Source organism: Elgaria multicarinata, chromosome 1 (assembly GCF_023053635.1).
Source record: "Elgaria multicarinata webbii isolate HBS135686 ecotype San Diego chromosome 1, rElgMul1.1.pri, whole genome shotgun sequence".
Lineage (NCBI taxonomy): Eukaryota > Metazoa > Chordata > Lepidosauria > Squamata > Anguidae > Elgaria > Elgaria multicarinata.
In genome coordinates, this window is record NC_086171.1 from 120,056,210 (window position 1) to 120,070,727 (window position 14,518).

The following is a 14,518-nucleotide window of genomic DNA, read 5'->3' on the forward strand; positions in this document are numbered from 1 at the left end:
CCACCAGCAATACCGACACATATGTGACAGGCCACCACAGATTGATGCCATAAATTAAGCTAACACAATCCAGACTGTGACCTCATGCATACAACATGACCGCCCACCGTGGCTTAATTTACTGTGGCTGCTGCATTGTACCAGTCATTTGCTGTGGCTTGTTGTGTCATGCAGTCGGGCTTATTTGAGGGTTAGACAACATCTGGAGGACCACAAGATGCCCATCTAGGCTTTAGAGGGTCCTCAGCATGGCACTGCTGGTGGATCTCTCATCAACATTGCCATTCTTTGCTCTCTGGCTGGCAGACTATGACCTCTTAAGGCCCTCTGTCCAGTGCTTCTGCTGTTGCTCAATATCCCTGAATGTCAACACCTAAAGAGGCAGTGATGTTTTTCATTGGGAGCCAAGCAGCTGCTCAGATACTGATCTGCTCTGGTTGGGTGCCACCTTGGATGCCTGAAATGCAATGCCTGATATCATTGTTGGGCATTGGGAGATCCAACACCTCATAGACTGGAGCTGAAAAGTTGCTCATCTCGCCAGACGGTTACACAGCAGTGGAAAAAACTGGATAACCTGCATGGTATCAAAATATATGGTCTGTGGCAATATCAGAAAAAGTAACTCATGATTTGCTTCTAATCCAAAGAAAAAACAGAACCACTAGCATTTTATGCTATATGGTGGAGATTCATTCAACATACATCACAAGTGGACTTACAACAATATATGCCCGCATTTGGACACTGTAACAACAAATGAAGATCACACAGCACACTTATTAATTAGTTTATTAGTTTATTTTCCCCCTTTTCTTTCTTCCCCCCTTTCTCTAGTCTTGTCCCCTCCCCCTAAAATTGTATTAACCAAGTTTTCTGTAATGGCTGTTAAAACCCCAATTGTTAGAGGGCTGTTCTATATTCTGTTATATCTAAAATAATAATAATAATAAAAATCTCCCTGTCAAAAATTGCCATCCTCTCCCATTTGAGTGAGGACATCCAAGAGGAGTGACTCACAGCAGCACTCCTGGGAGCCCCAGTGTACAGCAGCAATGCCAAGTAAGGGCCCCAAGTGGTGGTACCCCAAAGGATGATGAGAGGATAGACGTCAGCCCAGGTATGCACCACTGCAGTGTGTGGGGCCCCTGAAGCTGCCCCACTATGCTGGGTGCTGACTCCAGGTTTGTCTGAGAGACTTCCTGATGGCACCTTATTGTTGCAGATTGTTGCTCCTGAGCAAAATGTAAGTTGTTAAAACAAAACAAAGAACTCTCGTGCTCCCCCACCCCACCCACCCCCCATAGGCACAGAGCTCCTGAGGAGCTCCGAGTCCGGTTCACGGCTCCTCGCATTTACTCACAAGGAGCTGGGACAAAACTGTAATGGCGGGCCACACATCCCGCAGTCTCCGAATCATTCCAAGACCATGGGAAAAATTGAAATTGAAGGGTAGGGCGATATGCCGGGTCAAGGCAGGGATCGTCCCTCCCTGCTCCTGGGATGTCCTGTGTATCATGTGGACGCACAGTGATGATCCCAAGACAATCCCCCAGATATCGCCCCATCTAGACATGCCCAGAGACTCACATACACAAAACACCCTGTCTCACTCTCCTATCCACATGTGTATGTGCTTGCACACATGGTGACACAGACACATGCAGAAAACATACCAGCACATGCACCTATCACACACGCAAAGACAAAGGGCAGTGCCCCTGAATGACCTGACCACAGCTCCTCTGGGCTGTGCACTCTCTTTCTGCCAACCTCCTTTTCTTCCTCCCATCCCTCTTCTCTCCCAACCCAAACTTGCCTGTCAGCATGGCTCCTTCTTCCTTCACCCTGAGATTGTTACAACATTTGTGTCCTTTGGCCATACGGTGTGAATTAGGGATTTGCTTTTAAAGGCCCACATAAATACGCACTTGGTGCATTCTTATCCATGTTAGGCTTTCCTAAGTCAAGCTAAATTCAGTGGGATGAATGCTCCAATCCTATTATTATTATTATTATTATTATTATTATTATTATTATTATTATTACTACTATTATTATTATATTTATTTGTATCCCGCCTTTTGCCCAATGCTGGGCCTCAAGGTGGCCTTACAAAGTTTAAAAATTAATCCTAAATATTTTTTACTTCTGACAAGTAAGCCCCATTTATTTCTGGAACATGCTTCCAGATACATGTTTAAAATGGAAGCCTAGTGCTTAATTTATAATAAATTCAGTTGAGTTTAAGATGGGATACTGTGTATTTGAGCCCTATATTGCCTGTATTGCATTCAATGAAATCGTGATGGATCTGCTGACCACACAATTAAATACTTGCTGAATGGAATGAAAAATAAAGAAAGCACAATGCCTTTCAAGAAAAAAAAATCCTCCATTTGGAATTTGCTGTCATTATTTTTAACCAAAGAAATACAACATTGGATCCCCTTGTTAATACAGGTTGGTGAGTTTTTTTTTAAAAAAAAGTGTTCACAAATCATGTTTCTGCTCTGCAAGATTTGTGACTCTGCATTTTTCTCTTGACAGGTGGAAACTTTCCTGAAGACTTTTCAATACTATTTACAGTCAAACCTAAAAAAGGCATCCAGACCTTTCTTTTATCTGTCTACAATGAAGAAGGCATTCAGCAAGTTGGCATTGAGGTTGGCAGGTCGCCTGTCTTCCTGTTTGAGGATCAGAATGGAAAGCCGGTGCCAGAAGATTATCCCATCTTCAGAACAGTTAATATTGCAGACGGAAAGTAAGTGGGGGGTGGGGATGATGTTGAATATGGGCAGTTAACCTAGACCAGCCTTCCTCAACTTGGGGCGCTCCAGATGTGTTGGACTGCATCTCCCAGAATGCCTCAGCCAGCTGGGGCATTCTGGGAGTTGTAGTCCAACACATCTGGAGCGCCCCAGGTTGAGGAAGGCTGGTCTAGACGGATGCTCCAAAACAGGGTTTGTTTGTTTTTTCAAACTGTCTTCCAGAGAAACCTGCAAGTATAGAAGGGATTCCTCAACAGACACCAGGGATTGAACTTGGGACCTTCTGCATGCAAACATGTGTTTTACCACTGCGCCAAAAGGGAGGGGCTGTAGCTCAGTAGTAGAGCCCCTGCTTGGCATGCAGAAGGTTCCAGGTTGGATCCCTGGCATCTCCAGGTAGGGTTGGGAAAAACTCTGCCTAAAACCCCGGAGAGCCGCTGCCAGTCAGTGCTGACAATACTGAGATAGATGGGCCATCTGACTCAGTATAAGGCAGCTTCCTCCTATGTTCCTATGAGCTGTGATCCATCACAGATGTTTGCCTGGCACATTCCCTGCCTCTCCTGGTTGCTTCCAGATACAGCTTGCTTTATGTATTTGGATGCCTTAGTATACAATACAATATGAACATCATCTGTGGTATGTCTACATCAGTCTTTATCCTGGGGATCATCCTGGGATCATCCCTGTGCGTCCACATGATGCACAGTGGATCTCGGGAGCTGGTAGGGACAATCCCTCCATTTCCCTGGGATATCTGCAGGCCCTTTTCCCCTGGTTTTCCCCACTGTCCTGGGACAACCTCGAGGACCACAGGTGGTGTGGGCACAACACAGGAGGTGTGGGCACCTTCTTCCCTCCTCCCTACAAGTAGCGGGGGTCAGCAGAGGGAAGAAGCTGAGATGGGGGGCAGTCCAGGGACATTGGGGGGAGTGGGGTCAGGCCTTTTTTCTTTTCTTTTTACTCACTTTTTCGCTCCAGCTCCTGGCTTTAAATATATATATATATATATATATATATATATATATATATATATATGGTGGGTGTGATGTCCTGCTTCCTCCCTGGACGTCACGCACCACGTGTGAACCCAGGGGGAGGATCTCATGATCAGCCTATCATCTGATCCCCCCACTCCTTCTCCTGGTATAGTCATGCCCTGTGTCTATCCTTGTAGCTGACGCCTGAGCTTATTCTTATATTGGTATATGGGAGCTGCTGCATTGTAGGTTCTTCCTGTGCTGCTCTGGTAATATAAGGAACTGGAGATGGTTTCAAAGGTTTCTAAAGCCATGTGGTGTGAAACTAGGCTACAACAGTGCCTTTACAGCTCCATTAACTTACCAACAGCTGCTTTCCCCTAAGTCAATTCTGATTTCTCAGACCAAATTGAAGCATCACTCGGGTGGCAGGGTAGCTGCCAAAAGCATTCCCATATAGTCTGACTCCACATCACCTTGGTAATGTATGAAACTCTGATCATGTGGGGTTGTGTTGCCTTAATCACATCATTCCTTGACATGCTGATACATGCAACCTCAGTGGCTGGGTGGCAGGAGATGTGGTCAGGTTCTGTACTACTGATATGCGCAGAGCTGCACCAACTATTCAGTATGTTTACATGCATATGGTGTGAAAAAGAGCTGGTGTAGAGCCCTTACATGAAGGGCTGGTGTAGAGCCCTTACTCGATGGCCTTATAGGCCCCTTCCAACTCTACTATTCAATGATTCTATGATTTAGGGCTTTTCCAGACACACTGGTTCTCTGAGAAGGTCCATGTGATGGTTCCTACCAATGATGTTATCTTAGGAAGCATATTATTTGATTGTTGTTGTTGGGAACCAATGGTTTTTAGGAAGAAGGGAGGCTATAACTATTTTAAATGAACCATTCCTTTTTTTTTCTTAATTTGGAATTAATTCAAATGGTTAATTTGCAAGAAAAGTTGAAAAGTGAAATCTTTCCTACTTTACCCAAAAACGTTATCTTCCTATGCTAGGTGGCATCGGGTAGCCATTAGCGTGGAGAAGAAATCTGTTACCATGATTGTGGACTGTAAGAAGAAAACCACAAAACCACTTGAAAGGAGTAACAGAGCAGTTGTTGACACCAATGGCATCACCGTCTTTGGAACGAGGATCCTTGATGAGGAAGTGTTTGAGGTAAACGTTCAACTGTCAAATAACAGGAGATTAAATAATTTGTCTGTGAACAGAGTACCGTATCAAAGTAGAAAATGGTAGGAAATATATCTTGACTGGCTATTACTGTATCCTGCGGAAGGCTTATAAAAATCATATCCCACATTTAGAAGTGTCTTCATTGGAAAAGGGTACCAGTTCTTCCTTTCTCAATGTTGTACGGAGATAAGGAATTATTTTTTAAAAATGTTATTTCAGTAGGAACTCTCCTTATGGACACATCCAGTTATTAAAATCTGCAGGACGAATCTTCTTGGAGACACTGTTACCCACAAGAGGTCTGTTTCTCAGGCACACAGGAAAGGTCTTTCTCTTGTGTCACTTCCAAATTGTGGAATGCACCCTTTCTAGAATTACAGCTGGCCCCACTGTCTTGGTTTTTAGAAATGGTGTTAAAATGCACCTCTTTAGTTAGCCTTTTTTTTTAAAAAAAAAAAAATCCACATACATACCAGGATACTATTGTTTTATTGACCTGGTCAGCATATACCTGAAGCCACAGTGGTTAAGCATTTTGAGCTAAACATTGTGAACCATGACTTAGCGTGTCATGTGAGCCATTCCTAACCATGGTGGCTACATGACCATGGTTTAAAAACACTCACTAATTGCTGCAAAAGGGTTAGCAGTCTAACCATGGCTTAGCATGTCGTCTGAACAGGCCCAAGGTTTGTAATAATTTATTAATTTTGTTTTTGTGGTTTTGTAGTTTTACTTTAAATGGATTGTACACTGTGTTGGTGGCCTTTGGCAAAAGGGGTGGTATATAAATATAAATAATATTAAGGTAATTGGAATATACAGGAGAAGAGATCCAAAGGAAATCTGATCCCCCCTCCATTTAAGACTCCATATACAAAACAAAATTTATATACAAATATAAGCTGAACACAGAAGCCTATGGATTTTTGTGAGGCCAGTGTATATTTTACCTCATCTTTCTGGCATGTCACTTCCCCATTCATACACTGCTGTAACGTATAGGCCACAGCTAGACCTAAGGTTTATCCTGGGATCATCCAGGGTTCACCCCTGCCTGAGCACTGGATCCCCTGTGTGTCACCTAGATGAACAGGTTTGACCCCTGGATGATCCAGGGATAAACCTTAGGTCTAGCTATGGCCACAGTGCCATATATTAGTTGGAAACTGAAACTCCCACTAATGTGGATAATTCCCACACTTGTACCGTATATTCCTCAAGGTATCCATCCCTGGCATAAAAACTCTCCTGTAGCATGAACTTGCTAGTACCACATTAACAAACAGGATATGACATGGTATCCTGTTTGATAACAAGCATGATATGTGGCAGAATTCCCTTAGCCACTTTGCAAGTTGATACAGATGAGAAGACTTCATTGGGATAAAAGTGAATTCACCCTGGGATTTTTTGACAATCTGTATGCACTCTCTGACTGGCTAGGAACTTTAAGAAAAAGAGAAGGAAGGGGAAACATAATCCTTCTACCATTTGTTTGAAATATCCAGTGCTGAGCCCACATATCCACACACGCACTGCAGGTGTGGAAGTAGCACATTCATCTGTATGTGTGTGTGCGTGTGTGATGGGAATGTGTGTGTATGTGTGTTTATTATTTATTTTATTTTATTTATTTACAATATTTGTATACCACTGTGAAAAGATTTCAGGGTGGTGAACAGCAGATACGAATAATAATTAAAAAAACCCACTATGTTAAAAAAAATACTATTTTTTAAAAAGGGGGAAGGAAAGAAACAAGAGTTTTGATAAAACCGCATCTGGTTGCTCAAGGATGGCTTCCTGAAATAACAATGTTTTCAGGAGACACTGGAAGGAACACAACTTTGGTGACCTCCAAAGGCAGGGAATTCCATAGGAAGGGGTCACCACATTGAAGGCTGTTCTCCTGGCGGGTGTCAATTGGGACATAGGTCTATTTGGAACCACCAGAAGCATGCCCTCGGATGATTTCAGTGACCAAGCAGGTTGGTAAGGGAGAAGGCGCTCTCTCAGGTATCCTGGTCCCAAGTTGCTTAGGGATTTGTACACCAGTACTATAACCTTAAACCTGACCTGGTGGCAAATAGGCACTTGTGTTTCCTTTTCCACTCTTTTGAAGGTCCGAAGCTACTGCTCTTTCTAAGTAAACTTTTTGGATTGGATTGTAAGACTGTAATCCAAAGAAGAATTTCTTAGAAGTTGATTTTGCTTTAATCTTTGTGATTTAGAGGGAGAATGCTCATTTTGAACATTGTATGGAAGCATCATCTGGAAATAGGCTCTGTGTGAACACTTGCCTCCAGCACGCCTGTAACATGCAGCATTGGCCATCATGTCCTTGTGGTGACTGGCATAGAGAGTTACAGTGTTGACTGCCTTGTGGAAGACTTAGCATTGGTTTGGAAACTCTCTGCCAGGCTTCCGAATGACATGATAGCTAGCGTTATATGTTGCAGTCACAGTGGGGGCAAGTCATCACATGGAATCCATTTCCAGCAGTCTTCACATGATATTTATAACATGTGTTCTGGCTCTTGCTTCCAAGAAAATGTGTATAAGATTGAGGTACCAGTGACCGTAATTGAGTGCAGGATTGCAGCCTTCATACAGTTGGTGAGAAGGTGGCCTAGAAAGAACTCTGTTTATGACTTGTGCCTTCAGATGTTTATTTATTTCATAAATCTTTCCAGTAACTAGAGAAGGTTTGGCAAAAGGAAGTATATTTTTCCACTATTTAAAAGCCAGGAAGAAGGATTATACAGAAGACTGAAATACATCTGTTTAGAGAAACGTATACGGGAGACTGAAACCCTTATAGGAGGTATTGCCTAGAAAGATTATTTTAACAGACTGCTGGAGGACATTTATGTTTTCAGGCATCTGATTTTACAGGCCTGTCATTTGCCAATGAAAATACTCCAAGCTGAAAAGACAGACTGTAAGAATAGATGTGGTAGTAGTTCGTTAGCCTTTTTGCTTCACACAGAGTTGATTAGCAAGGCAGTAAAAATTAAAAAAATGCAAAATGTAGGTGTCCCCCTTTGATTTGGAGTTCCTGGAAAATATACAGTTGAAAGTGTAACTATTTCATTAAAGTTGGTGTTACTGTTCAGCCACACATCCCGCACATTCTAACATTACCCTCAAAATTTGACTTAAAGTCAAATTCAGGACACATTTAGACACTGTTCCTTGGAGAAAACATCTAAGGCTTGTCAAGGGTCTAGATAACACTAAGCAAACATTTCTCAGTGGGGTTCTGAGCATCATTTGGCTATTGCAGGATTTTTCCTACAATGAAATTTGAAGTGAATTTGGAGCTTCTGCCTCAAGTTGAACATATGGGGAATTGTGACAGATGGCAAAAGACTTTTTAATTTCCAGGAAATCTTGTTTTGAAATAGAGTTACAAAAAATAAAAGCAACAAAAAAAGAAGAAAAACATGCCTCATTCCCCCCCTTTTTATTGTGAATTTAATAAAACAGAACAGAAAAGAAATCATGGAAAAGAAAGGGGAGGGGGAGAACAAACATTACATACCTAGGAATGTCATTATTCCATCCCCACCCCCAATCAGATACACCATTCATAGAAAAAAGTGTGTGTGGGGGGGGAGAGTTATGCATAGGTTTCAATAACAGCAGACCAAATATCCATGTATTTATCCACTTGCAAGTGTCATCTATATACCATCCATTCAAATGTTGATAGTGTTGTGAAGTCCTCAGTCCATTGCATTATGGGAGGGGAATACTTATCCTTCCAACATAATAATATAAATATTTTAGCTGTCATAAGGGCGCTGAAAATCCATTTGCGCTGACCATGTGTTAACTTCCAAGGTAGGTAGTTTAGGAGGACATGCATATCATTCCATATTAAAGACTGTTTCGGTACAAAGTTTATCCTTGTTGTAACCTCCTCCCCAAAGGGGGCAACTATTGGGCATTGCCAAAACATATGAATAAAAGAAGCATTAGGTGCATTACGTCTCCAACGATTATGCAAGTTAGACAAATCGTTATTAAAGAGGTGTTGTGGGGTCCAATAAGCCTAAAATAATTCTTTTTGCTGAATAAAGTGTAACCTAATATAACAAGATCACCAATTAAATAAAGATACTCACTGATTATAATTCTCACTGTATCACTGATATGCTGGTGGAACAACTAGAATAAGGCAGCTTAAATAGAAGCTCACCATCTAATGAAAGAATGAAAATACAAGTTAGATAGCATGAAGGTCTAATGACATTTCTCAGAGGGCTTTTCCATATTCCTAATTACAAGGTTTCTGCTGGGGAGGGGCTGCTCCAAAGAGCAGAGGAGAATGTTCATTTGATTGGAAAGGTATGTCAACGGCACCATTTTTGTATCTATTCCTTCACTCTACTATAGTTTCTACCTTCAGAAATTGCCTATGTATTTGGCCCAAAGTGCTTTTGAACCAAATGTCCTATTTAAAGGCTAACAAATTCATCCATCCATCCATCCGTCCATCCATTCATTCATTACATTTTTTTATACTGCTCCATAGTGAAAGTGATTTCTCTAATCCAGTTATTGATCGGATAATGAATTTGACTCCCTGTTGTTGAATTTAGAGGTAGAATCGTTGAAAACCAATATCAGTTGATAACTCATCACAACTCACAGCTGATATGACAACTGTCTAGTTAGCTGTGAAAATGATTGTGCTTTATGTAATGTGAAGTTATATGAGAGCTGCCTGTGGTGTTTGATCCGTGATGGCTGTTTCACACATGCAGGCCATCGCTAGAGCCCTGTTCAGTTATTTGGCTGGACTCCTAAGGGCGAAAAGATGTTTATAGGGAGGCAGGACCATGCATGCAACCCCGCCTCCACATTTAGCATGAAAGTATGAAGAAGGTTTCTATGCATGTCTGGCTGAATGTTCTTAGAAATCTCAGTGCAATCGGGAACCCCCTCCCCCCTGCACACCTTAAGCCCACATGCCTTCAGGTGAATACCTGAGCTGGGCTTTTAGGTTGTAGTAATCAAATGATGAGCATGCATAGATGAATTTAGCCTTTGTAAACATAAGGAAAGGAAAGGAAAGGAACCTCTCGTGCAAAGCACTTGAGTAATTGCTGACTCCTAGAGGGATGCCTGCTTTTGCTGATGTTTTCTTGGCAGACTTTGTAGTGGGGTGGTTTGCATTGCCTTCCCCAGTCATGGTTACCTTTCCCCCAGCTAGCTGGGTACTCATTTTACCGACCTCGGAAGGCTGGAAGGCTGAGGTGACCTGAGCCGGCTGCCTGAGAACCAGCTTCCGCTGGGATCGAACTCAGGCCGTGGGGAGAGTTTCGGCTGCAGTAACTGCCGCTTACCACTCTGATAATTGGAAAGATTACATTTTCAAAGCCCAGAGGTATTTGTGAAGAATGAGAATGAGAATTATGAGCTTCATCTCTTCTTCCTGTTCTTTTATTATATAGTCTTTTGTTATGAAAACAGTAGCTGGGTTCACACAACACGCTAACCCACCATGGTTTATTTTTCTCGAACAAGCCAACTTGAGAACCCATGGCATGTTGCTGGGTTGTTCAGAGTGGTTAAAAAGCCATAATGCATGGTTAACACGCAACCCTCTGGAAAAAGCACTGCATTCTGACAACACGATAACCCACTTTGAGGAAAATGCTCTGCGTTCAGACATGTTAACACATGGTTTAGCAACAACCAACACTGGGCAGGTTAGTGTGTTATGTGAAACCAGCCAGTGGGTAAAATCCAACATTATGGAAATCACTACCACAAGATGTAGTGATGGCCACTAATTTGGATGGCTTTAAAAGGGGGTTGGATAAATTCCTGGAGGAGAAGGCTATCAATGGCTACTAGCCCTGTTAGTTGTGTGCTATCCCAGTATTTGAAGCAGTAAGCCTGTGTGCACCAGTTGCTGGGGAAGATGGGTGGGAGGGTGCTATTGCACCATGTCCTGCTTTGTTGGTCCCTGGTCGACAGCTTGTTGGCCACTGTATGAACAGAGTGCTGGACCTTGGTCTGATCCTTCATGGCTCTTCTTATGTTCTTAACATACATTCTACTTAGATGTATTGAAATGACAAGTTAGTCATGAATAACTTAAATCCCATACATTTTAACCGTCTCTTCTAAGTAGGACTTACATTGGATTTTACCTCCTGAAAATATAAATTTATAGGGTTTGAGAGTTCCTAGAGTAAGAGCCAAAAGTAGTTTCTTAGAATTAGAATTCCTCTACCCTACCTCCATTCTGGGTCTTAATAGATTTTTTGGGGTTGAATAAAAAAATAGTATTGTTGTACACATCAACGGATTGGAGAAAATAACCATTACAAGACACACGTTATCAGAAAGAATTCAGGATTTTTTATTCCACAGACATCCAGAGCAGTTGTATGGATATACAGAGCAGAACAAAGTTATGGTGTATGTATGACTACATTATATATAGATTGCTATTCAAATACTTGAGGCATATTTTTCTTCAGACTTTCCAAAGGAATCTCTGTGCTAAAAAGTATGGGAAAACATGATATGTGCAGCACTGTCAAACTGTTCCAGCAAAATTTGGACCTTGGTATGTTAGAACTGTATTTTAGTACCACTGCTGAACAGGGAAGGAGGAAGTAAAATCAGCAGTGACTCATTAGAGAAACACTGTAGCTCCCTGTAACTGCTTTATTTGGAATGTAAACATTCAGCACTGAGAACAGCAGCATTTTCATGGGATCCAGCTATAGACATTCACTCTCATTTAGAAAGAATATGGTATTTTTGGTGAGAGCTAGAGCTAGATATTTATTGGAATAGTGAATTGTTGATATGTTGGTTCCAAAGAAGGAGAATTGAGGTGCACAACCCATTGGGGAGGCTGAATGGACATTGGGCATTTTAAAGATATTACAGTTCAGCATTAGGTGGGGTTATGTGTCAACAAGGTCTGTCTGTATTTATCATTAACATTTATATATCACCTTATATGCTAAAACACATCAAGGTGGTGTACAACCATTTAAAACAATGAAATCCTGCAACAATATTCTGATTCTCATTGCAATTCCCTGATATATTGCTTATATATTCCCTGATATATTGCCCACTTCTTTGGGACTGAGTAGAATTCTCCTTCTACATCAGGGGTGGGCAAACTGTGGCTCTCCAGGTGCTTTGGACTACAAGTCCCATCATGCTAGGGAAGTTTAGGCCAAAAACATCTGGAGAGCCACAAGAAGGGATGTTGGAGGAATCTGGGTTTTTTTGTGGGTAGAACTTGTTTTTTCACTTTTAAAATATGAACAAATTACGATTTGCACAAAATCTTGGATATAGCTATTTGCGCAAAATTGTGATTTGCACAAAATCACAGCCTTAAACAGCACAATTTGCATGAAGTTGCAGGCATAAATGGTGGTTTCAAGTGGACTGAGTGATACCTTGGGATTGGGAAATCCAGGAAGTTCACTAATTCTCAATTCTACTGGCATGGGATTAATGAATCCTTTTATGGCTCCTTCTTAACATCCCCAGTGAAATGGAGGCTTCTTAACTCTCCCTCTCAGTGTGTGCCATATACTTTCTGTTTACCCTACAAGTAGAACTTGCACTAGCCCATACAGTGCCACTACAGAGTACTACTAATCCAGGTCAAAGCTATCCAGTATTATTATTATTATTATTATTATTATTATTATTATTATTATTATTATTTATTTATTTATATAGCACCATCAATGTACATGGTGCTGTACAGAGTAAAACAGTAAATAGCAAGACCCTATGTGGCAGGGTCTTGCTATTTACTGTTTTACTCTGTACAGCACCATGTACATAGATGGCTATATAAATAAATAAATAAATAAATAAATAAATAATAATAATAATAATAATAATAATAATAATAGATTTGTAAGGGAGCTCAAGGTAGTAGTAGATACAATGATGATCAAATCCAAATCTTACTAGGAGCAGAAGGAAAAATATTTTGCAATAACATTGAACCCACCCCATTCTTAATGCATTTCTCAAACCAGATTTCGCTGGAAACTTGTCCACAGCATTTCAAACACTTTATTTGATTTTCCACACTATGACATCTAGGGTTTGGCTGGGAGTGAAATAGGGTGTGCCAAAAATACCAGGGGAACTACTGTTCTGACAGTATTGCCATTGGGGATGAAAAAAAAGAGCACTTGAGACTTTTCCATTAAATATTATATTTCTTCCAGATGCGACTCTATTTGTTCTTTTCACCCTGTGGCTGTGGGTTTGTAGATTACTATGATATACACTCATCAAAATATACATGTTGAGAATGCACAACGTTAAACCCCATAAATTGCGAAGTAGCTCAAGTGAACAGTTTGTTACTTAGGAATATTTCTCACATTACAGGAAGCTATGAAAAGGGATGCATGGCTAGCGTGCTCTTCTTTTCTTTGCACTTCTGCTGAAATTCATGGTGGTTGAACTTGTTCATCTTTCCCTTCTGGATTTGTTTGGCTTTCCTTTGTAGCAAATGCATCTCCCACAGGGCATAAGCATGAGAGTGGACGATTGAAAAAGGGAAAGACGAGCGGCTGCCTTTTACAACTTCCTATAATGTGCAAAAGAGCCTTTAGCAATATTATCATTTGTAGAATGTGATGAAAAACAGCAGCGACAAAACAAAATCAGAAGTGTGTATTTCTAAAATATGGAGCCATTTCCCCCTTTGGGGCTGTCATTGAACTGTGTGTGTGAGAGAGAGGGTGTGGGGGGAGCCCCCTTTTTTTTTTTTAATTTCGACCCGTTGTTTGGGAATCTGGGACAGGCAAAATGCATATCAGTGAAATATGATCAGTTTGCATTATTCAACATCTCTGAGCACTTAACTTTCCTTTGTTCCAGCCCAGGCATGCCTATGAATCTAAGAACATCTTTCCTAGGGAATGTGTGTCACTGTACCTGAAGTTCACACACATCCTTGAAAAAGTTTCAAATGCATTTCGGAATTCAGGTGGAGAGGCCCTGAGGTTTGCGGCATCTCTGTGGCTGGGATCCTAAGCACGTATCTCCCTTGAAGCGAGTCCCCTTGAAATGAATGGGATTTCTGAGTAAGCATGCTTAGGAACGGACTGTAAATGTGTCTTGTTTATTTAGTAGAATTTATAATCTTGAGCATTAGGCTAACATTACATAATGTAGTTATTTCTGTCAAAATGCAGGAAAACTGGGAATTTAGCCAAGCAGGATGTATGGTACCTTCTTTCTACTCGTTCTCTTTGGACCTTTGTGGATACAAATTAGGGATGCAGACCAGCCAATGTTAAGCACTTTAAGGCCATGCTCCTGTGCATGCTCTTTTGGGAGCAAGCCCCACTGAACACAGTGGACCTTACTTCGGGGTAATCATGTATCGGTTTGAGCTGTGTGTCCCATTGCTTTCAGTGAGACCGAAATGTTGACGTGACTTTACTTTGGATTCTAGTCCTGTGGATTTAGCCATAAGATACCTCCAGGACTGCAAGTACCTTTGAAGGCTGTTGGTTGGAGTTGTCAGATCAGCAACCTA

At 41.3% G+C, this 14,518-nt stretch overlaps 1 protein-coding gene across 4 annotated transcripts in view; it reads left to right on the forward strand.

The window, feature by feature from the left end:
• Positions 1–14,518, forward strand: part of COL11A1 (collagen type XI alpha 1 chain) — a 301,741-nt gene that overhangs the window by 60,998 nt on the left and 226,225 nt on the right. For all 4 annotated transcript variants that reach the window (XM_063135577.1, XM_063135570.1, XM_063135593.1 and 1 more), the window contains exons 3-4: positions 2,551–2,764; positions 4,773–4,935. In XM_063135577.1, coding sequence (XP_062991647.1) covers positions 2,551–2,764; positions 4,773–4,935 — 377 coding nt within the window. The remainder of the gene's footprint in view (positions 1–2,550; positions 2,765–4,772; positions 4,936–14,518) is intronic.